The 26,878-nt window shown below is 39.0% G+C and overlaps 1 protein-coding gene and 1 non-coding gene across 2 annotated transcripts in view; both read left to right on the top strand.

The window, feature by feature from the left end:
- Nucleotides 1–26,611, top strand: part of LOC118821805 (C1q-related factor) — a 54,768-nt gene extending 28,157 nt beyond the window's left edge. The window contains exon 2 of the mRNA XM_036590533.1: nt 25,986–26,611. Within this exon, the coding sequence (XP_036446426.1) occupies nt 25,986–26,165 (180 nt within the window). The 3' untranslated portion in view covers nt 26,166–26,611. The remainder of the gene's footprint in view (nt 1–25,985) is intronic.
- Nucleotides 1,279–1,469, top strand: LOC118821861. The gene has a single exon (XR_005008367.1). It is a non-coding gene; the product is annotated as a U2 spliceosomal RNA (small nuclear RNA).
- Nucleotides 26,612–26,878: the final 267 nt, after the last annotated feature.

Below are 26,878 nucleotides of genomic sequence, written 5' to 3'. Positions count from 1 at the left end.
GGAAGGATGGACAGAAACACCTGTGGATGTTTTCAGATCTGAAGCAGCTTGATTTTCTCCTCTCTCTCAGATATGAAAGCTTTAAGTGCTGTTTATCTGATGGGGACAGTTTTGGTGGAAACTGCAGATACTCTGGCTGGTTTGCATTTGCGGGCCACCTCACCTGGTCCAGGTGTTGCTGACCACAGGATAAGTATGTTCAAGCATTTGAAAGCAGACAGCTCTAACAGGATGGCTTCCCACTGAGTGGTCTTTTCGAACGCTCTCTGATCCAAACCTCCTCCACTCCTAATCCCAAAGCTTCCACTCCTTCTCGCCAAGCACATCTAATCATTGTTCAAACATTACATCTGCGTTATCTGAGCGCTTCTGAGCAGCTGGTGAGATTAATTCCTCCCGCTTTACTTCATGAGGAAGTGGCAGATGGTGGAGAGACTGCGGCACCTCCGCTCTTGTTCTCTAGAACCTATCAGGGTCTCAATCAGGCCTGATTCTGGCAGTCGGAGGAAGAGAGGAGGAGGTTCTCAGTTGTCCACCACAGGGGAAAATCCCTCTGGCCACAAAATCCCCTGTTTTCTTGTGTCCTATGTGTTCTTTGAGATACAGGTGGGATTTCTCTTGCTCTCACTCTCTGTCTCTCGCTCTCTCTCAGTGATGGTTGGAGGCTTCCTCTAAGTATCGTTTGGGTGTGCGAGTCACGGTTTACCGTTTAGAAGTAATTAGGGTGAGCAGACACTTCAGTTTAAACCACTGAGCTCCACAAACAGAAATAAACTCTCTGAGGAGGCAACAAGTACCTATCACCTAATAAAGAGAGAGAGACTGAGAGAGAGAAGTGAAAGAGGGAAAGAGAGACAGGGAGAACAGAGAGCAGAGAGAAAGAACGATAGAGAGAAAACAGAGAAAGAGATGGGGCAAAGAGAGAGACAGAGAAAGCAAGAGGGAGAAAAGGTAAAAGAGAGAAAAAATAAGAGAGAGATAGAGAAAGAGGAAGAGAGAGATAGGAAGAAAAGAGAGTGCTGTGTCCATCAGGATTGGTCTTCTTTTCATCTACTGAATTTACTGTGTGCTTAATGGCTACTGACAGTCTGAGACTCATCTCACTTTATTAGAAACACTTTGGTGATGTACAGTTAGAGACAGCAGCCCACCTTTAAATGAATAGTTATTATTAACTATCTTGTTTCCCTTCATAACTGATCAGTTACTGACCGCAGAGCCACTCCTGTCTGGATATTTTTGTGTACTGACCCACTCTGGCAGTGATACTGTCATGTTATCGCTTCTCTGCCTTTTGGCTAAGATCAAGTGTAGTATCTGTTCTTATCAGTTTAATATCTGATACGTCCTCTATATGAGGACTACATATTAAATTGATTTTTAGAACAGGGAGACGGAAGAGGAGTTTGCTCCGTTCGCTCCACGCATCGACCTGGTTTTGCAGTACCTCCAGGAATGGTGCACCTCCTTGGGGCAGTCGTGGGCTGGAGGTTAGGGAACCAGACTTGTGACCGGAAGGTCGCTGGTTCGGTGCCTTGAGCAAGGCACCTAACCCCCAACTGCTTCCCGGGCGCCGTGGATAGGGCTGCTCACTGCCCCCTAGTGTGTGTGTGTGTGTATGTTCACTAGTGTGTTTCACTGCACAGATGGGTTAAATGCGGAGGTCTAATTCCAATTTGTTCAGACACAGTTGGCTAAAAAAAGGTTCATTTCACTTCATTTCATTTCATGTGTAAAAAAAACTCCAACTGACAAACAGTGTAGCAACAGATGTTGTGAATAAAGTGGCCAGTTAGTGGAAGTACAAGGTAGATGTTTCTATTAAAGTGGTCAGTGAGTGGAAGTACAAAGCAAGTGTTTCTAATATAGTGGCCAGTGAGTGGAAATAAAAGGTAGGTGTTTCTAAAAAAGTGGCCAGTTAGTGGAAGCACAAGGAAGGTGTTTCTAATAAAGTGGCCAGTAAGTGGACGTAAAAGGTAGGTGTTTCTATTAAAGTGGCTAGTGAGTGGATGTTTGCGGTAGGTGTTTCTATTAAAGTGGACAGTAAATGTATAAGGCATTCAAGCCAGAGTATATAGTCATAGTGCCTGTAGTCAAGAGTTCATTTCAGCTTCTGTTGTGTTTAAATATGTTATTGAAGATCATGAAGTTCAAGTTGCTATGGAGAATTGCTCTTGGTGATTTATGATGTTTATATTGCACCAATGCTCATGCAAGTCTGCATTCCAGGAATTCTGGTGGAAATTTAAAAGCCGCTTTTTCTTATGAACATGTATGATATAAATGAACCCATGTTGAGAGTCGATGTGTCACACACAGACAGAGAATCAGAGAATATTCCTTCCAGCAGTTTGTAGAAAGGACAGAGCATCTGCCACCACTCTCTCTCTCTCTTTCTCTCCCTCTCTCTCTCTCTCTCTCTCTGTCTCTCTCCCTCGCTCTCTCTTTTTACTCTTTGACTTTGTGTCTAATTTCACATGCATGCTGCTGGGGCATGCACATGCCCTCTCTCTGTTTCTCTTTCTCCCTCTCTCTTTCTTCTAGTCACAGAAAGCTCACTCTTCTCTCTGACTGGCTCTCACATCTACATGGTGTACGTTGTGTATTTGATCCTGTTGCTTCATCTTACTGCCTCTCTTCAATGCATGTTCACTGTATGTTCACTCAGAAGCTTCACATTGACTGACTTATTTGGTTTATCAGTGTTTTTCTAAACACTGACCCACCAGCATTCTGCCATGTTTGTTGTCTTTACGCTGTTCTAGAATAAGAACGGACAAACCAAATGAACAGATTGAATGATATAGAAAATTCTGAGTGTGCTTATGAGGAGAACCTTCTAGAGCAGTATGAAATGGAAAAATGTTCTAGAACAGTGAATGATGGAGAACATAGAACAATGTGAAGGATGAACAACATTCTCAGTTTGAGCAGTTTGAATGGTAAAAAACATTCTAGAACCGTATAAATAGGGTGGAATGATGTAGAATATTGTGACTATGTTGAACATTCTTGAACGGTGTGGATCAACTGAACATTCTACAAATGAGTGAATGAGGAGGACATTCTAGAACAGAGTGAACAATGGAGAACATTCTGAAACAGTGTGAAATGGAGGAATGTTCTAGAACAGTGGATGATGAAGAACATTTCCAATCTGAACAGTTTGAATGGGAGAGAACATTCTAGAACTGTACAAATAGGGTGGGATAATCTAGAATATTGTGCCTGCCGAACATTCCTGATCTGGTGCAAATCAAAGAGAACATTCTACAAAAGGCTAAATGAGCAGGACAGTCTAGAATAAGTGAATGATGGAGAACATTCTATAAGAGTGCTAATGGGGAGAGCGTTCTAGAACAGTGTGAAAACAGGAAGCATTCTAGAACAGTGAATGATGGAGAATATACAACAGTGTGAAATGGTGGAATGTTCTGTAACAGTGAGCATTATAGAACAGGGAGCATTATAGAACAGTGTGAAGGATGAAGAACGTTCTCTGTTTGAACAATTTAAATGAAGAGAACCTTATAGAACTGTACAAATAGGGTGGAATGATTTAGAATATCATGACTGTGTCAAATATTTCTTGAATGGTGCAATCAAAGAGAACATTCTACAAAAGTGTGAATGAGGAGGACATTCTAGAACAGAGTGAATGATGAAGAGCATTCTAAAAGGGTGCTAATAGTGAGAACATTCTAGAACGGTGTGAAATGGGGGGATGTTCTAGAACTATGTGAAATGGGGAGCTTTCTAGAAGGAATGTGAATGGAGGAGACCATTATTGCACAGTGTGAATAAGAGAACACTCCATTCTGGAACAGGTGTGAAAGAGATCATTCTAGAGCAGCGTGAATGGGGAGAAATTGCTAGACCAATACGAATGTAAGAGAACATTGTAGAACATTTTGAATGGGGAGAACATTAGAGAAGAGCGTGAATGGGGAAGAATATTATGAAGGAGAAGATTCTTGAACAGAGCAATTTAATCAGGGCCGAACTCTAAAACAGTGTGAATTATGGTAGAACAATCTAGAACTCGTGTGAATGATGGAGAGCATTCTAAAAGGGTGCTAATGGGGAGAACATTCTAGAAGAGTGTAAAATAGGGGGGGTGTTCAAGAATAGTGTGAAACAGGGAGCATTCTAGAACAGTGGATGATGGAGAACATAGAACAGTGTGAAGAATGAAGAACATTCTCAATCTGAACAGTCTGATTTAGAGAGAACATTCTAGAACTGTAGAAATAGGGTGGAAATGTAGAATATTGTGACTGTGTCAAACATTCTTGAATAGTGTGATTCAAAGAGAACTTTCTACAAGTGTATGAATGAGGAAGACATTCTAGAATACAGTGAATGATGGAGAACATTCTATAAGGGTGCTAAAGGTGAAAACATTCTAAAGTTAAATGGGGGAATGTTCTAGAACAGTCTGAAACGAGGAGCATTGTAGAACAGTGGATGATGGAGAACATAGAACAGTTTGAACATCTGGGTTTGTCAGTGTTTGCTGGAGAATAATTGGGTTTGTGGGTGTTTGCTGAAGAACATTTGGGTTTGTCAGTGTTTGCTGGAAAACATTTGGGTTTTTTAGTGTTTGCTGGAGAACATTTGGGTTTGTCAGTGTTTGCTGGAGAACATTTGGGTTCGTAGGTGTTTGCTGGAGAACATTTGGGTTTGTGGGTGTTTGCTGGAGAACATTTGGGTTTGTGGGTGTTTGCTGGAGAACATTTGGGTTTGTCAGTCTTTGTTGGAGAACATTTGGGTTTGTCAGTGGATGATGGAGAACATTTGGGTTGATAGGTGTTTGCTGGAGAACATTTGGGTTTGTAGGTGTTTGCTGGAGAACATTTGGGTTTGTGGGTGTTTGCTGGAGAACACTTGGGTTTGTGGGTGTTTGCTGAAGAACATTTGGGTTTGTGGGTGTTTGCTGGAGAACATTTGGGTTTGTCAGTCTTTGAGAACATTTGAGTTTGTCAGTGTTTGCTGGAGAACATTTGGGTTTGTGGGTGTTTGATGGAGAACATTTGGGTTTGTCAGTGTTTGCTGGAGAACATTTGGGTTTGTCAGTGTTTGTTGAAGAACATTTGGGTTTGTCAGTGTTTGCTGGAGAACATTTGGGTTTGTAGGTGTTTGCTGGAGAACATTTGGGTTTGTAGGTGTTTGCTGAAGAACATTTGGGTTTGTGGGTGTTTGTTGAACATTTGGGTTTGTCAGTGTTTGCTGGAGAACATTTGGGTTTGTGGGTGTTTGCTGGAGAACATTTGGGTTTGTAGGTGTTTGCTGGAGAACATTTGGGTTTGTCAGTGTTTGCTGGAGAACATTTGGGTTTGTCAGTGTTTGCTGGAGAACATTTGGGTTTGTGGGTGTTTGCTGAAGAACATTTGGGTTTGTGGGTGTTTGTTGAAGAACATTTAGGTTTGTACGTGTTTGCTGGAGAATAATTGGGTTTGTGGGTGTTTGCTGGAGAACATTTGGCTTTGTCAGTGTTTGTTAGAGAACATTTGTGTTTGTCAGTGTTTGTTAGAGAACACTGGGTTAGTGTGTTCTGACCTTAAAGGGCTAAAAATACCAGGATGAAAGAAATGCAGATGTAAGAAAATTAAAAAGACAAGCGACTCCCTTGTGCTCCCAGTAATGTTCTCCCTTGATTCGCTTCCAGTAGCCGAGAGGATTTTTCACGAGCGGCAGTAAACGCTGAGGTGGAGGCCCAGGTGCTCGTTACTGAATGATTAGGTGTGTAGCTGGAGCTCAGAGAGCCAAGGACTGCACTGAAGATCATCAGCTGCATCAGAAAGGATCATAAGGCGAGGATAAAAAGCTCAAGGGCAAGCAGGCCATGTTCCACACAGAGCCATGACCAGCACCATATGGGCACAGCCACTTTAGAAAGCACAGACCATTTTAATGAAAGTAAGGGTTTTTCAAAACCAAGCGAAGAAAGCACCACTCAGGTTAGCCATGCTGACCTCAGATAATGGCAGTCTTCTGCTTCATTGGTGAGATTTTTTTCTCTTTCTTAGTTTTTTCTTTCAAAATCGCAGCAATCGCCAAGAAACAACAGCCTGTTGTACATTTATTTGATGTACACGTATTTTGTTGAAAGTGCAAATTCTAAGAAGAGGAGATATTTTATTATGTTTTAAATTTAATGAGAAGTTATCCTTGTGTATACGGTCTTGTTTTGCAGAAAGAACAAACACATTTCTCATTGGTTAGGCCTTCAGCAGCTGGACTGATGGCCTGACATCAGATCAATCACCAAAATAACACTGCTGTCAGAAAAAAAAACCCTTTTCTCGTTTCTAATTTTTTAATATAATTTAAAAACAACAGCTGCCCTTTATACTGTCTCGAAATTTCATGATGACTGAACCAAAAGAAATCATCTAAAAAGTCTTAGAATACAGTCTTATAACATTAACTTACATTAACAGTTCAGAACGTTTTTCTTTCTCCTGTTAAGTTACTTTATTGCAGATATGAGGTTTTGATCTTACAGGTGATGATAATTAGGACGTGACAATGGAATGATGTTTTTGCAATAGGTAGGACCCATTTCATCAGAAAAAAACATCCTTCTAGGCGTTCTGGAAGTCCTAGATACATCACTGACTTTGAACATGAGCTGTAATCTAACCATCCAATCAGTTGTTAGCGATGAAAATCAGCAGCAGCTCTAAATCAGGACTCTGTACTGAAGGAGTCACTGTAAAACTGCTTCACACAAGGTAAAATATATGTTTTGTCTGCTATGAGCTTCAAATAAAACATATGAAATATATTTTACAAGTTTGGGCAGAAACGTTTTTCTGAATTGTAAGCTTAGCACTAACACACTAGCAGAATCTCACAGGGTTCTATTAGACCACACACTCTTAAAAAAGATGGTTTTTCAAAGGTTCTTTTGTTAAGACAATACGTGTATACAGAACCGTGAACACTGAAAGAGCCATCTGCATGCTTAATTTACATGGTAAAATTGTTCTTCAGATTGAGGGAGAATGTTTTGTATATGGTTCTATATAGCACCAAAAAAAGGTTCCCCTATTGTTACAAGCTTAATATTATTACAATAGCAGAACCCTTTTTGATGCAATATAGAACCCTTTTCAAAAGGCTTTTATATAGAACCATTACAACCATATACATCACATTCGCCATCAATCTGAAGAATCTAGAACCAGGCAAAGGACCAGCATGCAAATGGTTTGTTGTCTTATTATGGTTCTATATAGAACCATTATCTTTACTAAAGAACCCTTGAAGAACCATCTTTTTTAAGAGTGTAGCATTTTCGTAGAGCTGTTTTTTCCTCATTCTTGACCAAGTTGACCAAGGACGAGCATTGCTGGCATACCACAATGGCTAATGGCTCATTAAACAGAGGCCTCTCTTGTACAGCCCTAGGAGTAGATATCAGGGCTGGATGGGTTATGATTGCGGTGTTCTTGATGCTTTTTTTACAGTTTTTTACTTTGTTTTCTTTACCACAGCACTGCTACAGATGGCTAGTTTGGTAGATAGCCTATAGCAATTAGCACAGCTCAGCTACAATCTCACGATCACTGTTTGTATCATCTAAGAACAGCTTTTTTTTATCAGTCAGAGATCTGGGGGGTCCTGGCTTCCAAAGGGGAGCGTTTAAGGGTTTTTAAAGGAACTCTAATCTGTCATTATAAGGTTCTTGAAACATTAAAAAGCCCTTTATTTAGAACCTCAAAAGAAACCTTAATTCACCATTTTTTAAAATGTAGTCAATTAAATCAAACCATTCCTTTAATTCAACAAGTACTTCCAGCAACTGAGATATTTTTGTCCATAATAAGCCTTTTTCAAAAGCAAAGTTTATGAGGTTCAGCATTAGTGGACCATTTCGAAGCAGCGAGTGATAAATCTGGTGCCGTTTCATCAAACCAAAGTAATTTGCATGTGCTGTGGTGTGTTATCATAATCCTGGGTATCTTTAACTGTCCTAGAGTGATTTTTACAAATGAGATGAGTCGAGTTACAATGGAAATCATCACTTCAAACAAGCCGCTGTCTCCGCCAATCTTGATAAGGCTCCGTTAAGTCTGTACAAGCTCAGGTTTCAACAGCCACCCAATAGCTTTTTAATTACCCTCGTAATGATATCCAAACCCAGACGCCACTGGAAGTCCACGATCCCAGAAGAGACCAATATTAAAAAGTAAACACACAGCAAAAGATTAAAACTGGTTTCATCAAAATCCTCTCCAACAAATCCCACTCACTCCCCCGGGCGCTGAGCGCTAACCTTCTAATAAGACTCCCGCTCTGCCTGCGTGTGTGCTAAGGGTGGATTATTTGATATTAATATGCACTGGACGCTCGTCACCACGGATTCAGAATAGCATCCTTTGTTTGCACATCGATATTAGACTCACCAGATTTAATCAGGAAGGTAAACAATGAAAAAGCATAAAAAGGGAGAGAGAGAGAGAGAGAGAGAGAGAGAATGAGAGAGAATGAGTGGGAAGGAGGGAGAGCAGGAGAGAATGGAACAGAGAGAGAGGAGAGACTGAGAGTGTGTGAGAGAGAGAGAGAGAGAGGAGAGGAGAAGAGAGGAGTGAAAGAGTCTCAGAGGGAGAGAGGAGAGAGAGAGTGAGAGTGAAGAAGAAAGAGAGATAGAGAGGAGAGAGGAGAAGAGTGAAAGTCTCAGAGGGAGGGGAGAGAGAGAGAGAGGTGGGGAAGCAGAGAGAGAGGAGAGGAGAAGAGAGTAGTGAAAGAGTCTCAGAGGGAGAGGAGGAGAGAGACAGAGAGAGAGAGAAGCAGAGGGAAGGAGAGAAAAAGAGAGAAAGGGAAGGAGAGAGAAAGAGAGGGAGGAAAAGAGAGAGACAGGGAAGGGGAGAGAGAGAGAGAGAGAGAGAGAGAGGAGACTAAAAGAGAGTAAAATAAAAAGGGAGGAGAGAGAGTGTGTGAGAAAGAGGGAGAGAGGGAGGCAGAAAAAGAGAAGAGAGTAAAATAAAAGATAAGGAGAATGACAGTGACAGAGTGATGAAGAAAGTCGAAGAGATATAGGAAAGACGTAGGAAAAGATACAGAGAGAGATATGGGAGTGGAGAGAGAAAGAAAGATGGGAACATTTTGGGAGAGAAAGAAATGAGAGTAGAGTGGAAGAGTGAGAGAGTGTGTAAGAAAGAGAGAGAGAAATCGAGAGAGAGAAGGAGGAAGAGGGAGAGAAAGAGACAGAGACAGAGAAAAAAGACTGTAAAATAAAAAGATAAAGATGAAGAAAGACAGGAAGAGATATAGGAGAGACATAGGGAAATATAACAGAGAGAGATTGGAGTGGAGAGAGAAAGGGAGAAAAAGAGATGAAGACAATAGGAGAGAAAGAAAGAGGAGGAGAGTGAAAGACTGTGAGAGAGAGAGAAATAGAAAAAAAGGAAAGAGTGGGAGTGTGTGTGTGTGTGTGTGTGAGAGAGAGAGAGAGAGAGAGAGAGAGAGAGAGAGAGAGAAAGAGAGATAATACAAATATAAAGATGGAGAAAGATGAAGAAAGAGAGGAAGAGATATAAGAGCAGAGGAACTGTGATGTCTGGAGTGATGAAGGTCTAAAACCTTTGGGAGGAGCTGGAGTGACATTTGCCACCCAGAGCTAATCATCCAACATGAGTACCTGTACCTGGTTTCAATAATGCAGGCTGAATGCAATCAAATCCTCACAGCAATGTTCCAAGATCTAAAATAAAGGCTTCCCAGAATAAAAGAGAAAACAAAAATACTAATAATACTTATAATTGTGCGCATGGCAATTCAGTACAAAAGCAGATATACTTATTTTACATGCACATTGATATAAACACGTTACAACTATTCCACGTTGCATTTAAAGACATATTACACTGTGCTTTTGTTTTATACGACTGACTCCGCCCAGTACAAAACACAGCTAGCGCAGAAGCATCTCCTACACCGCGTTTAAATGTTGTTGTAGTCTTAAAAATTAAGATGTTTTATTTTTTTCATGGATTATTGTCGTCATAATTTTAACACCACAAATTTTGGTCTATAGGGGGAGCCGTGCACTCACTGCCTAGCCTCAAACTCCACCTACGAGCACAGTTATTGGCTCACAAGCCGCAGATAGTTTTATTGGATCCCAACCAAAACAGCTGCATGAATTAGGTTGTGCTTCATGTAAATGATATGTAAATGAGGTGCTGGTAGGCACTTGATTTCACGCACTGCAGCTGATTCTTCAAATCTCGTAGGAAAAGATACTTGTGTGTAAAGTCTTTACTAAGTCCTTTAATGCTAGTTATTTTTAAACAAAGCTGAAGTCGTATCCTTAACCCCTTTTATGGTCAGGTCTCACCAGTGGGCCCAAAGTTTTATTACACACTTATTCTAGCTTAGAATAGCTCAACCAGTTTGTATTGAAGTCCCTTAGTATGAAATAAGCCTGAAATTTTATAGGATTAACTAATGCAACCATCATTTTAACGCTTAGAAATCTAAAATTTCGGGGTGATTTTTTGGTATTTTTTGGGTCAATTACAATTACAATCATAAAGTATTTACATGAGACAGTCACACATGCCTTATGTTGTTATTTTCAGGAGACCCTGAGCTACTCAGATATGCCATTGTTTGACATGTAAATGCTAACAGAAGTTTGATATCTTTATGAATTTGGGTCATTTCTGATCAAAAATGTACCTAGCGCCTGCTAAATTTAGGATTTTCTTAATCATAGAGATCTTAAAAACAAGTGGAATAGTAGTTATCATATCAGAAACTGTTAGTTTGCAGTGTCTGTGAGCTGAAAGTGCAATAATTTTGATGGTGATTCATTCTGTTGGTTATTATGAGTAAATATAAACAATTAGCGGAAGGCGGATGTTTTTTTATTGATTTTCTGTCCTCTTGGATTCATGCTCAGTGCTAAAACTCTGATACACAGCAAGATAGGCTTTATTTTTAATTACAAATTGGTGAGGCAGAGTCTGATGAGTGATCTGATGTGTGAATCAACCCTTTTTTGGAATATGAAGGCCAAACAGTAGAGCAATAATATCAGGATTTTAGGTGATTTTCGGAGCCGAATTACTCACTGATGCTGTCACAGCTCGATGATGCCATGCTTGTTAGTTAGGGGCGGGTCTGCTGAACGTCCTGATATGTGGATCATATCTGTACCTTGAACTGTTCTGAAGTTATAAAGGCTAGAAATCACCTACGTTTTACAGGTCATAAGGGTTAACGTGACAAAAGCATGTTCAGAAACAATCTATAAATGTGCCATAATGGAGACACAACAGCATCTTGCACCATTGACTTTTTCCATATCGAGTATAGAGGAGAATGGATACAAGTTAACCACAACAGCAGCCTCAGTTTAGACGTTACAGTGTCTGCAGAGCCTCACTGTCCTGGAGCTGTGGATGTTAACGCCATGTGCAGAGTTAAGAGTGTAAATATTTAGTAGTTACTGAGCTCAGTGCTAACACTAGAGCAGTGCCACCTGATTGATTTATAATGCGTAAACCTGAACGTAAGACGTCCCTTTGTTTGAACCAGTGGCAGCTGGAATGAAATAAAGACAATATTAGACTCACACAGGATCAGCTGATGCAAATATGGCCCTCATATTAATAATACAGTGGATTTAAACTGTATTTACAATATGACATATTGTAGCACTTTGTTTATCATTTCCACATTACATCACTTCACCGCTCTCCTCTGCTGCTAGAAGCCGAATGGCCAGCAGCCATTCTCTCTCCTCTGATTGGCTGCAGATGGACTGCAGGTGGGAAAATGTCACAGGTGACCTAAAGGAGCTCAGCAAATTTCAGCGGATCGGGTTGTATCCCGGCCGGATCATAGATCAGGAGAGCGGCTTCGGAAAAATACCAGCCTGAATATTCATCACTGCCACCTTCATTTCTGTATTCCCATCTCGACAGTTCCTGACGCAGAGCCAGATTTGTAACAGCAGGTTATTTATTTATTTTTATTTATTTTTATTTATTGTAGTTTTTATTGATTGATTTTTTTGATTGATCTATTATTTAAAACTTTAGCTCATTTTGTATATTGAGTATTTTTATTTGGTCATTTCTTACCTTTCTCCTCCCTTTATATTTATTTATTTGTTTTCTTCTCATGTATTGTTTTGCTTTTTTTCAGTTCTTTTGTATATGTTACAACATTTTTTGCACGTATGTTTGTAAATGCATTTATTTCTATCTATATTTATTAATTCATTTATTCATTTTACAGTCATAGGCAAAGGTTTGAACACCCCCAGACAAATGACATGTTTTGTTGATTTTCTAAGTGAAAATAAGTTAATAATAATAATAATAAAAAAATATATATATATATAATAATAATAATAATAATAATAATTAATAGAGTTTAACATATTTAGAAACAAAATAAAATATAAAATGTCTTGTTTTATGTTTTACGATATGTTTAACTAAGCAAATAAACAGTAATCGTGCATTAAAATGTGCAGAAGTGAGTTCACTATAGAGGGTGCATTCACTTATTTTCACTTAGAAAAGCAAAAAAACATCATTTAACCAGGTGTGCCCAAACTTTTGCATGTAACTCTGTTTTGTGCTTTATTCATTTTTTAGCAATGGATTTATTGACTCTTGATTTATTCATTTGTTTGATTGTTTATTGACTCGTTTAAATGAATTTTAATTGTATATGCTATTGATGTTTTGATGTGTTTCCTGATTTCCTCTCTTTGTATGTGAGTCTTTCTTTGCTGATCAGAGAGAGGCTGAGTGAGTGAGGAGTGACGGCTGCGATGCTGAGGTGTGATATTTGTGTGATCGTGACTGTAATAGCGGTAGTGGAGTTCACAACTGCTCAGGATGAGAAATGTTGTTTCGCGCGAAGGCCCAAGCTGTCATTCGCCTGTTTCCAGGTGTGCTGCAGGTGTCTCAGCCTGTGGAGGTGACCTTCAGCAATTAAGGCTTCAGAAGGAAAGCTTGACTTAAAATATCCAGACAAAGCACATTCATGACTCAGACACAGCTCACACCTGTCAGCGCTCAAACCACAGCACGTGCGTTAGCAACATCCTACATAAGGCCAGTCTTTGAAGTGTGCAAGTTAGTTAGCAACAAACTGTGGCCATGCGAATAGCGTTACTTTCATTTCCACGAAATCATGTTGCGCCATCTCAAGAGGCAGTCAGAAAAGCGTTATCGAGTCAGCCTTACATCACAACACCGAAGAACTTACTTCTGGCTGATAGCGCTGCACTGGTATAACGGGGGTTTATGCTAATCCTGAGTTATTTAACCAAGATACTGGAAAAACTGAAAGCTTTCTAAACTGATCTTCCCAGTTATTTAACTTCACAGCTGTGTGGTTCATTCTTATCATATAATCATGAACTTCCACCAAACACATTTCATTGTAGAGTTTAGTAAAGAAGCATTTGCTACATAAAGTTGTTTTACAGCACATTCAAAAAACAAAAACTGACCCGAACCTGAACCAATATATGGTTCTAGTTCTAGTTCATTTCCAACCTGCTTGAGAGAACTGTTTATAATAGCCATAATTAATGATTTAATAGACTTTTTGGTCATTTTGTGTCACTCTAATGCATCTAACTTAGCTAATTAGCTACCCTGCTAGGTAGTTAGCTTACTTAGTTGTCCGATATGAAACTGCACTGCACTGTTTTCCACATGCAGTCACACAAATGTCTACATTTCTATAGAATCATATGTAGAATCAATCAAAGCTTCCATTTTTCTATCAAATATGAAAATATGAGCAAAAACACTCAGTTTAAACCTTACTGTTTATAGTTAACAGTTACTTTACAAAATAAAAGAAAATAACTGAACTCAGAACCCCACCTTTACAGTTTATTCACAGTATTTTCCAGAAGGCGATTGAAAAAGACGTCGTTGAGCCAGTGACACTAATGCTACAGGGAGATTCACTCAAAAGAGGCCCTGAATATTCTGTAATAACTCCCTTTAGGACGAAGTAATCCGAACAAAACAGCGTGAAGTGTGCTCCTCAGTATATGGAGCTTCAAACAGCCCGGGATGCCCCTGCATCAGAGCGATGTGGTAGGCACCGGACAGCCATCGGGATATTTAACCTCAGTTTGCAACTTCCGGGTGCATACCCCCACACTCCTTCATGTGTCTGGCAGAAAACGGAGATCACTTCCAGCATTGTATGTAATGCAACCCCTTACACGTCCGTCAAGGTATATAACAAATTTTTTTGGTTCAGGTTGCTTCATCCTAACGGGAGTTACAGCAGAACATTCGGGGCCTCTTTTGAGTGAATCTCCCTGTAGTTTTCGAATGACTCCCCTGTGTCACTGAGCATATTAAACACCAGACTGTATTTGCTTGAGATGATGTCAGTCAGGGACATTGCAGTGTCTGTATTGGCAGCTTGTTTTGTGATCTCGCCCCTTTGAGATCTCCACCAATCATCAAATACAGAAGCTGAGCTTCCAGGTGGGACAAAAAGTACATCTGTAAAAGCCTACAGCCCAATGGATGTTCAGATGATCTGCTAAGCTGGTCAGTCTACACATTTGCACGTCCTCTAGTTTTATTATTTTAACTGCAAATACATGGCCATACTCCAACATCAGCTTGATGTGCTCTGGGCCCACATTCAAATAATTGCATCTTGGCAAGTGAAATGATCTTAAATGTTGTCAAAATATCTCATTTTTCTCATTTTGAGATTTTTGTAAGCTTATAGTGAAATTATATAATTTATAAATTTTTACATTTTTAGTCAATTTTATGATGTAAAATGATCTTACTACCTTGACAGATATTTTTTTTGTTTCCCACAAAAAGAATCTGCCAAATAAGTTTGATTGATAAAATTAAGTAGTAAAATGTCTATAAATAAGCTAAATAATCTAAGAATATTCAATCTGAATTAGAAATATTAGATATATCAACTACACTCTTAAAAAGGATGGTTCTTCAAGGGTCTTAAGTTAAGAAGATGGTTCTATATAGAACCATAAACACTCAAAGAACCCTGATTGGAGGGTTCTTTGCATTGTGAAAGCGTTCTTCAGATTGATGGAGGATGTGTTGTATATGGTTCTATATGGAACCTTTTTGAAAAGGATTTTTTGTAGCACCAAAAAGGGTTCTTCTATTGTTGCAAGCTTGACATCGCAATAATAGAAGAATCTTTTTTGGTGCTATATAGGACGCTTTTCAGAAAGGTTCTAATGTAGAAATCATGGACACTCAAAGAACCCTTTGCATGCTTAAAGCTTCTTAGCATTGTGAAAGCGTTCTTCGGACTGATGGTTCTATATGGAAGGTTGTTGAAAATGGTTCTATATAGCACCAAAAAGCATTTTTCTGTTGTTGCAAACTTTGCATCGCAATAATAGAAGAACATTTTTTGGTATATAGAACCCTTTTTTTTTTGGAAAAGTTCTATAAAAAACCATGGGCAACACATTTTTCCCATTAATCTGAAGAACCATTTCACAATGCAAAGAGCCTTTAAGCATGCAAAGGGTTCTTTGAGTGTTCATGGTTCTATACAGAACCATACTCTTGACTACAGAACCCTTAAAGAACCAACTTCTTTAAAGTCTAAACTTGACAAGATACCATTTTGCAGTTTAGCTTGCAAATTAAATTGACATTAGCATACTCTGTACCACTCAAAAGATGTTAAATCTGCATCTTTATTTTCATATTTAACATAATCATCAATATTTAATGGTAATTTAACATCTTTTTCACTGCCAATAAACAATTTGGCACTTTGACATGTCATACATTCAAAATTCGTGGACAACACTGAAAATGAAGATGAAATATTTATTCTTAAATATTTCATATGTAAATACGAATGTATTATAATATTAATACATTTAATATTAATACACTTAATATTAATGAAATATTTTCCTTTCTAAGTCTAATATTATGTAGCTCAGGTGAGTCCAAACCTGCTCCTCCAAATTTACCTGCACTTCTCCAACTATTCTCAAAAATAAACCTACTCTTACGTCTAATCAAGTGTATTGTGATGAAAAGAATCCCCTTTTATTGTAGTCATTCACCTTCAGTTCCTCAGTCCTTTTTCAGGTTCATTTCATTCTGTTCTGTTGGTTCATTTAAAGATTGGCTTTTACTGCTGTTCTCAAATCTCACTTTGGAGTTTAGCATTTGATCTTAGACCAAAATAATCTATGCTGATAGATTGTGGATGTTCTAAAAGTTTCCACTGCAGTTCTTTAAAGAACTCATTACTGCAGTTTTTGGGACCTGATACTTTTTTTTTAACTCTAGTTGTTTTTCGGTAACTGCTTGTACTTCTACTTGAGTTGGTGCTGCATTGATGTAACTATATTTTGTACCTGAGGATGGTTTAAGGCTGCTCTACACTTCTCTGATTAGATTAGGCTGAGTAATCTATGTCAGGCAGTAGATCTCCAGGAGATTGGCTGGACCTCCCAGGTGTAGCTTTAAATGCAGAACTTGTTTGGAAACATTAGGAGTAGTGATGGAAAAAAAAAAGGCTGACTCAGGTAGAAGTAAAAATCCTGTAACTGAAAATTACTTTAAATAAAAGGAAACTTAAGAAACCTATTCAAATATGACTTCAGTAAAAGTTAGAAGTATGAAGTATTAAGTAATATTAAGTATTGTATTGAGTTTTATTAATACTGACAATATTAATATTGATAATACTAATATACTAGTATTAATACTGGTATATAATACTAGTATTTTAGGATAGTATGATAATTATATTAACACTATAATTAAGTTTTATGCTTTATCTAAAATTTCAAATAAACAGTAATGTCAACTTCTTTTCTTAAACCGTTTATGCTTTCAGCTATACTGGTGTGCCTAAAAACTCCAATGAGCTATCTAAGTTATCTAGCTCGTATTTTGAGCATTGTGTCTAACAACATCCCTTAACCATGGTAAAATCACTGTAACACACAACTCATTGTGGCTGGTAGGCAAAGCTTTTAGTTAGTGAATTAGCTAATACTTTAGATCAATAAGCAAAGTTAGCAGAGTTAAGTAAAATCATGATTAAAATCAAGTAATTAAAATAAGTAAAGTCATACATGATTTTAAAGTAGTGGCCGGAGTGGTCAGGGCCTTTCCTGAAATCTGATTGGCCACCCCAGATGCCATCCCAAAAGTTCTGTAATATAGCAAGTAATGTTAGCTGCCACATCAGAAGTAAACATAATAATAACACTTTGATAAGATGAAAATCCAGAATCCAAAATATTGACCATCAACATTATAAAAGAAAAAAAAATCATAGATCAACTCAGTGACCTCCAAAACAGGTGGAAACTGCACTACTTAATGGCAACTGTTGGATGAACTTCTTAAATGTTGTACTATACTTAACAGACAATTCAGTAAATAATGTTAAATATGAGTGACCAGGATATCAGGAAACGTATCACAGTAGAACACAAATCTGGCTCAGAAAAGTAGTGAAGTAAAAGTGAAAGTTGCTGTAAGTTGCAGTACAGCGAGGAACTGTGTCTGCTTACTGTACGTCTCTGCTTAAGAGGTAGAGTGTAGTGAGATTCACTGAAATGAGTCTAAGATATGATCACACCTGCTATAGTGTATTCACTGTAGAGGGGAAGCCGATGACTCATAGACAATAGCAGGTGACAACAGGGCGCTATAGGGGAGCGCAGGGAGAGGACCGAGGACAGGCAGTGGGCAGATGGTCTGTGTGTCTGTGTCTGTGTCCGTCTGCCACTCGTCTCTGCCTCCCTCCATTCTTCTCCATCCCTCTTTCCCCTGCTGACTGACTGCTCGTCTCACCTGAGCCATCGATCGTCTGCACTCGTTTACCTCAGTCTGAGCGGTCCTTTCTGTCTGTCCTCTCAGTACTGAGATAGATAGATAGATAGATAGATAGATAGATAGATAGATAGATAGATAGACCCACAGATAGATAGATAGATAGATAGACACACAGACAGACAGATAGATGGATGAACGGATGGACAGACAGACAGATGGATGAACGGATGGACAGACAGATAGATAGATAGATAGATAGATAGATAGATAGATAGACAGACAGACAGACAGATAGATGGACGAACGGATGGACAGACAGACAGACAGACAGACAGACCGATAGATAGATAGATAGATAGATAGATAGATAGATAGATAGATAGACAGATAGATGGACGAACGGATGGACAGACAGACAGACAGACAGACAGATAGATAGATAGACACACAGACAGACAGATAGATGGACCGATAGATAGATAGATAGATAGATAGACAGACAGACAGACAGACAGATAGATGGACGAACGGATGGACAGACAGACAGACAGACAGACAGACCGATAGACAGATAGATAGATAGATAGATAGATAGATAGATAGATAGACAGACAGACAGACAGACAGACAGACAGATAGATAGATAGATAGATAGACGAATGGATGGACAGATAGATAGACAGACAGACACACAGATAGATTCTATCTCTCTTTCTCTCTCTCTCTCTCTCTCTCTCTCTCAGGGATTGATCAGAGGGTGGTGGAGCTGCTATTTTCGCTCTGCTCCTTGGCCTTTAAAGAAGGCTTTCAATTTGTTCTTTCACTTCGTCCGACATAATTAACACCTCACTGCATCTGTCTAACAAATATTCTGTCTGTCTGTCTGTCTGTCTCTCTCTCTCTTGTCTCTCTCTCTCTCTCTGAGGCTGCTGTGAGTTTGGTGAGTTTGGTGAGACAGCACTGAGACTCTGTGTAAATAAACAGAACTCTGTAGTCCTTTATTGGCTGTACGTAGAGGCAGAATGATGGATTGTTTGTGGAAGGAGAGGAGAGGCTGTGTCCCAATCTGTCTAGCTTACTGCTACACTATCCAGTCCACTGCAATAAGCCTGAATTAAGGCTAACCATTATCCACCTTTCAGTTAACTAGCATTTCCAAGTGTTAAACCCACTGCTGTTAGATTTAATTAGTGCAATCACTGCTTTCAACTGGCTTACGTACACATGAATGCACTAGCGAAGTAATCTAGAACACATACGCACTACGTTATCTAGAACAAAGCACAAAGTAGTTAAGCATTCAAGCATCTAACAACAAATACACACCAGGTAAACTTTCTAGATTACGGGACTCTGAGGGCTAAGTGTTCTAGATATCAAAGTATTTTCAATCAAGTACATACTAAGAGTCATAAAACACACTTATACACTCCTTAAAGAGGAGTTTTTCAAAATTTCTGTATAATTAAATTGTTAACATCAACAAAATCATCCAGAATGAATTGGTGTAAAATTCTCCATTCCAGAGAAACTGACCGAGTCAGAATTGTTTAATGCCTCTGAAAGCTTCCTCACAGAAAGTAATTATATGGAATGGTAATGAATAAACTGCTTGTATGTTTTACTACACCAGAAGATCCCAGAAGAGTGTTGTCATGCAAAATAGTCCCCAAAGAAAACTGATTAAACTTATTTTTTTCTGATAAACCACTATTTTACCATCATTAACAGTATATATGAAAACTCAGAAGATGTGTAGGTTCACTGGTGATTTCCGATAGTAAATAAACTGGCTATATATTTGCCCTGTAGACATCAGGACATCTGGTTGTAGTTTCTCTACAAAGGAACCATCTCACATCAAACCACTCTAAATGACTTTGTTTATATCTCAACCAGAAATTTTGAAAAATCAGTGCACTAGCTTAAGCATTCCAGAACACAAGCACACACTAGTTAGGTGTTCTAGTTAGAAGATGTGTGCACATATTAGAGCACAGTCAAGATGTTCAGCAATGTCACTAAGATGGAGCTGCACCCTCAGGCGGATGCGTTCAGTAAACATGGTCCGATCAATACCGAGCGATTCTGGCGAGCGCTGCTTCAGCAGAAAATGGATGAGGAAAGGAGCGGAATTATTCAATTTTAAACAACTGACAGCTTCACCCCCCTCCTCTCCATTGTCCTTCTCTCCCTCTCTCTCTCTTTTCAAAGTGCCCTCTTTTATTCCTCTTATTGTTTGGTTTCCATGAACGCAAAAACATCTGACTTGCTTGTTTACAGAGTTTACATTTCAGCACCGCATTGTTGTCTATGACTAATAATCAGACCTGGCTTTTAATGGAATACATAGCAGCCTTCTGTAATACATACAAAAGAATCTCACTTAACCAATCTCTGTTGTCTCTGTGGTTGTCATAGCAACAACCAAGTTGGCCAGACTTTGAGTATCAGCAGTTTTGAGCCTTTTTACCTCCTGCAGTAACATGGTTCATGTCAGGATCGTATCTGGATAAACTTTGGCTAGATTCCATTTATTTAGATAGATAGATAGATAGATAGATAGATAGATAGATAGATAGATAGAGAAACTGACTGACTGACATACATATAGACAGATAGATAGATAGACAGATAGATAGATAAATAGATAGATAGACAGACAGACAGACAGATGGATGGTCCAAAATTACTTGAAAATAAATATGTCTCCATTTACTTCCATGTCACTCCCAAGTTAAGAACGTTTTTCCTCATCCTGTAAAGTTACCTTTTTGGAGATACAAGGTTTTGTTCCGAGAGCAGTGATAAAGATATGAATAAACACATTTTACGTCAAAAGCCATGTCCCAAACGATGTCTCAGGTATTAGGCAGCGTATTCATAATCACCTCAAGTAATAACTTTCTGTAAGCGAACTTTCAGAGGCCTAGTTAAGCTCTCCAGACACCTGGTTCCTATCACCACCACTCTGAACACGTTTTTCTTGTTCAGACCGGAGCGTTTCTCATTAACTCAGTTACTTTGTTAAAATCTTAACGATTTAGCCCTAAAATTCCTTTAAAAAATCAGAGGAATTCTCCTTGAATACCTGAATTCACCCTGTTCCAGTGTTGTGGTGGTGTCTGCAGTGTAGCGCTGAGTACAAGCTAGAGTTTTTATTCTGTCTGGCTGTAAGGTTGAGTGAGTTGGCCCCGGTGCTAAATCTCTACTGACGGTTTGTTAAATGGTGTTTGTAGAGGAATCACAGCGGTGGCTGGTCATGTGCTCAGTCAGCCCACGCTGGTATGTGTACCCAGCAGCAGCTGACCAAACCTCTACACCAGCACACATCACTCACTGACTCTGCAGCCATATGTGTCCCACCACAGCCACCGTACCCCAGCCTCAACCTCCATATGGCCCTGACCTCTGGGAAAACCCCTCTGCCAGTGAGAGCTGTGCCAGCCTATGTACACACATGGGCACGGACACACACACACACTCCAAAAGCCATGCCAGTGAGACAGGTGGCAGGATGAGCCCTGCTAATCAATCCAGATATTTACCCAAGCAATACAAATACGTGTCTGTGTGTGTGTGTGCATAGATGTGCATGTAAAAACAGACTCTCTATTCATATAACACACTAACCTGTGGGGACTATATTTACCATGTTACCAGTTACCATGGTAACAGCCCCCAGTGATGGTAAAAAGTCATTTACTGCCACTTTTACTGTTTTCATTTATTGATTTATTTAATGCAAACATGAATAGAACAGAACTTGAGTTATTTAATAGCTTACATTAATACCATATTTATTGTACCTAATAAAGATGAGACTGTCCTAAAAAGTCAGCTCTTTAGCTGCTCTAGTGAACCCCTTAAAATCCCAGGCTTAAAATATACTAAGCTTTATTATACAATAACTACACAAGCTACAATACAAACTGTCTAAGTTATTATTAGGTTATAAAAGTGTGTAGTAAAACCCGCCAGTGAGTCCTGGCCATTTAAACGTGGTCACTGCAGCAGGCACATTTTTAGGACATCCTCAGACCACAGTGTCAGTTTTCAAACATCAGACAAAACAGCCTCAAGTGGAAGAATATGACTAAAATCATGTCTTCAGTCTTGGCTAAGCGGCCTGTGATGGTAAATTTCACATTACATTTGTATTGCTGCTCTTTATTCCTAGATTAATTACTGTTTTGTGGCAAAATTAAAGAAGACAATACACAACAACCACAACTTTTACTGAGCTGTGCTATTATTATCTTCTTTTAAAGTGACAAACATTAAGCTTTAACTTCAGCCCTACTTGTGCTGGATTAGTTTCACCAGAGAAGCTCTAGTAATGTAATTTGTGTGTGATTTGATTGGCCGATTCAAACATGATAAAGGATCTGTGTAATTTCCCCAAATGTTGGATTTGTGTGAATGTTTACTTCAGCATTAGGCGGCAGACACCACACTTGCAACAATAACACCACGTTGTGTGGCTCAGTGGAAAATAGGCCAGCATTAGGCCAGTAAAGTGGGTTCATTCAACTTACCGAGTGCTGCCCAACAAGGCAGAAAACCTCTTGCCTTGTGAGAGGTATGGTTGAGATATTCACATTCCTTCTCCTTATAATTTGACCATCAATAAAAATATTATGGATTTCAGTAGTCTTGTCATGTGTTCGATCATTAAGGAATTAAATTAAGCTCCATTTAGATGTTAGCCATGTCTTCAGGTCACAAACAAAGAAAAAAATGGAGGCACCATTTTGTAATACACATTTTTGTTATTACATTACTGTGATGTTGATTTGAACAGGACTTCTATTACTGAGGGAGCTCCAACTTCAGCAAACTAAGGAAGGTAATTTGCTCTGACTTATTTCTTAGCAGACTTGTAAAAACTACAGATTCGTAGTAAAATCACAGATCTTGGCAGTGATCACTCAAATTACAGCACCTGCCAAGGTCAAACAAATCCAGCTCGAATAGGGCCCTACATGCTTTCTCTGTTTGCCCCCACTTTGCTTTAGTGTTAGAAACAGGCTCAAAATGACCGAATGAAAAAGTTGCTGAAGTGAAGTCAAATGGTCTTTACTGTCATGCCACAATGTAACTTGTATGAATTGGAGCAAAATGCCGTTCTTCAGGTCCCAAGGACTAACAAACAACAGCAGCACGTTACACAGGACTATATAGAATGCAGATACACAACAGTGTGAAATGAGTAGACAATATACAATAAATGCACCAGGCAATAAACACTAGACAAGACATCAAAACAATATATCACTGCTGTCAGAACAAAACCTCGTATCTCCAAAATGGTAACTTTACAGGAGAAGGAAAAAACCTACTTTACTTTTAATGTAAGTCAGTGGAACCAGACTTTTCTCCAAGTAAGTTTCTTTTGGTCCAATCTTCATGAAATTTACACACAATGTAAAAGATAACATTTTTAAATTGTGTGAAAAACTGAAAAATGGAGATATACATGGTTTTATACATGTATCTATGCAATATGTTTTATATATGTATCTATATGTAATTATGTTCTTTATAAAACTATGTCTCATGGCAATATGTGTGGTTTGCCAGTAAAAAATACCATATGTCATTAGAAAAAATACAAATAACATAAATACAGAAAAAAGTAAGACAAATTCCTTATTTTCAAAAAAAAAATGGCTTGTGATCACCATAGTGCATATTTTATATATGTATATAGAAGTTTCTGTATGCAGTGAGTTTTCTAGGCCTAACCCTAATCTTAACCTCAGTCTTCTTTCAGTGTGCTCTTTCAGTTGAAACTTGCTCTTTCAGTGTGCTCTTTCAGTTTCAATGAAACTTGGAGCTTTTGTAAGTTTGTTTCCCTGCTTTCCTACAAAGTCAGGACATTTTTGTCCTTAAAACGTATGAAAACACGCCAGACACACACACACAGTGCAGCGCTGACTTCACACCTCAGCCCACACAGCTCACCCTAGAGTCTGAGAGAACTTTTCAGACACAGCTTTTAATTAGACAGATAACAGAGGTCATGAAGATGCCCACACACACATACACACATTACCACTTACCCAAAGTCGTCAAAACTTCCCTCTGAAAATGAGAATATTAACAAAATCGCAGACTGTCAGAATCCCAGACTCGGACCGAAGCCCGGCTGCCTCAGAGCAGGTGACGAACTCACTCTGAAGTGCATTACATTTCACCTGTGAATTAGAAAAGATGCCGCAGGCACCCACCTGTACATATTCATGGCCTCTTCAGCTCAAAGTCTCATTCGCCAAACAGATTAGAGAAATCCTCTGCAATTTCCCCGTCCCCAAATCTAATGCTCAGACAAATCCAGGCTTATTAAATCTGATCATGCTTAAATCCTCCGCTCCTCTTCCTGCTCTGCTTAACACTGATTGTTATCTGCCATCTCGGTGTGTGTGTGTGTGTGGATCCTGGATTCACACTGTTGCATCTCTGGAGATCAATTCAATCCCATATGAATTAAAAAAGCTCCGACTGGAGTGGAAACATTTTGCTTGAGAATGAGGTTTTATAGTGTCTGCAACTCCTAAATGGACATACGTCACTGCACTGTGAGATTCTTCACTGAAAATGACAGTGACAGATTAGCAATGCCGGCTGTGGCCTTTTAGGGGTCTCAGGAGGATTTTTAGGGCCTCCATCTTGCTGGCTGATGTACTGTAAAATGTTAGGCTGACTAATAACAGTGACTACCACAAGCTGTGAAAAATATTTAAAGTTATAAGTGGCAGATTTGTGTATTGCTGATGATTGGATGCTCAGTTGGGGTCCTAATAAGTTACAGTTTAAAGACTTTAAAGTCATAGTTTAGTCTAAGTTTGGCGGCAGTGGAGTTGCTTTTTACCATTATATATCATCGGCGTCTAAAAAAAGTATATCTACATTTTTTTTCATTTTTTGACATAAATTGAAAAGCTGCCCTTAAGACTTTGTCAAAATATTGTGACGAATGGTGCACTATGCAAGGTCCAAAATGACTCAGGACAAAATCTTGTTATATTAACTTTCATTGAAAGTTGTGAAGATTTTTCTTTCTCCTGTAAAGTTATTTTTTAGAGGTAAAAGGTTTTTGTTGACTCCTCATCATGTTTCACGCGACTGGCTGTTCATCATAAACGTTCATGCACACAAGGATCAATCTCAATTTGAGAAACTAAACCTGGATTAATCTCAGCCTGAGAAACTACACCTGAATTAATCTCAGTCAGAGAAGCTAAACCTGGATTAATCTCATTTTGAGAAACTAAACCTGAAATAATCTTATTCTGAGAATCTAAACCTGGATTAATCCCATCCTAGGAATCTAAACCTGGATTAATCTCAGCCTGAGAATCTAAACCTGGATTAATCTCAGCCTGAGAAACTAAACTTGGATTAATCTCATCCTGAGAGTCTAAACCTGGATTAATCTCAGTCTGAGAATCTAAACCTGAATTAATCTCAGCCTGAGAAACTAAACCTGGATTAATATCAGTCTATGAATCTAAACCTGGATTGATATCAGCCTAAAAATCTAAACCTGGATTAGTCTCAGTCTGAGAAACTAAACATGGATTAATCTCAGCCTGAGAATCTAAACCTGAAATGAATCTCAATCTGAAAATCTAAACATGGATTAATCTCTGTCTGAGAATCTAAACCTGTCTTAATCTCAGAACCTGGATTAATCTCACATCAATCTCAGCCTGAGAATCTAAATTTGAAAGTAATCTCAGTCTGAGAATCTAATTCTATATTAATCACATTGATAATAGAGAATGTTCTTAACAGCTGGTGTAAATCGAGCGTCTGCATTTATAAGGTTCTTTGACGCTTAAACTTAGTCAGGTCTTATTTATGGTCAGCTGACTAACTGCACAAGGTTTTTGGGTCGCCAGTCTTCCAGACCAGCCTCAGCTGTGCCTAATGTGACCGCGGCTCAGTCTAAATCTCAAGTCTTTTTCATGATGCATGTAGTTATTCAGTGAAGGATGCTGATTACTATGAAAAGTATATTAGACATAATAGGCATGCATATTGTGACATAATGAAGGCCTTCAGTAGCGTTCCAGAGCCTGATGTGTTAGTTTCATGTTACTGCACATTAACCACGCTTAACCTTCACCTTCCCTCTCTCTTTCTCTCTCTCGTCATCAGGTGAGAGCGAGCGCTATAGCCCAGGACGCCGATCAGAACTATGACTATGCCTCCAACAGTGTGATCCTTCACCTGGACGCTGGAGATGAAGTCTACATCAAACTGGACGGAGGCAAAGCCCACGGCGGCAACAACAACAAATACAGCACTTTTTCTGGCTTCATCCTGTACACTGACTGAACTGCAGAGAGTAAACGAGAGAAGGAAGGGAGAAGAGGAGGACTTTGGGGGAGGGAAAAGCAGGAAGGAAAGAGAAAGAAGGAACCTTGACCATCCAAGCGTTTTATTTTCACAGGATCTCTCCGTTGCTTCAACCATCTTTTCGCTCAAATGCAGTTTCCACAGATGGACCGGACTGAGAAGCCCTCGTCGGACAGAGGTTGTTGGTTCTTCTCTGTTTCTTGACTGAATCACCTTATTCGAACAAAAAAGGAAGAAACTGTTCTGTCTTTCGTTCGTGAAAAAAGACCAGGGCTTTTTCTTTCTTGTTCAGAGACCTCTGGAGTGACTTTGATCGGCAGAGATCCTTTTTTTCTCGTTGTCGTTTCTCGTGCTTCTCCCTAGCATATCTCACTTTGCGTCCTCGAATACCTATCTATGAAAAAAACGAGATTGTTCCAACATATCTGTCCCTCATGGATAAAAAAAAAAGAATATTTTTTGAAGGCTTGCTTTATTGACTGAGCGATCGGTTGAGACTGAGTTTAGCTCTAGTTAAAATCATATTTCAGATTATTGAAAAATGTTTGTGCCCATGAAAATATGTGCCATCCTTAGCTTTTTATTTTCTTTGTGTTCTTCATTTCCCATTCCTGAATAACTAATGACTAACACGGCATTGAGTTCCTCTTGCGTTCTTTCGCTGAGTGTTGTGCTGTTTGTATCACTGTAGC

Source organism: Colossoma macropomum, unplaced genomic scaffold (assembly GCF_904425465.1).
Source record: "Colossoma macropomum unplaced genomic scaffold, Colossoma_macropomum, whole genome shotgun sequence".
Classification (NCBI taxonomy): Eukaryota; Metazoa; Chordata; class Actinopteri; order Characiformes; family Serrasalmidae; genus Colossoma; species Colossoma macropomum.
This window is presented reverse-complemented; position numbering and strand designations above follow the sequence as displayed.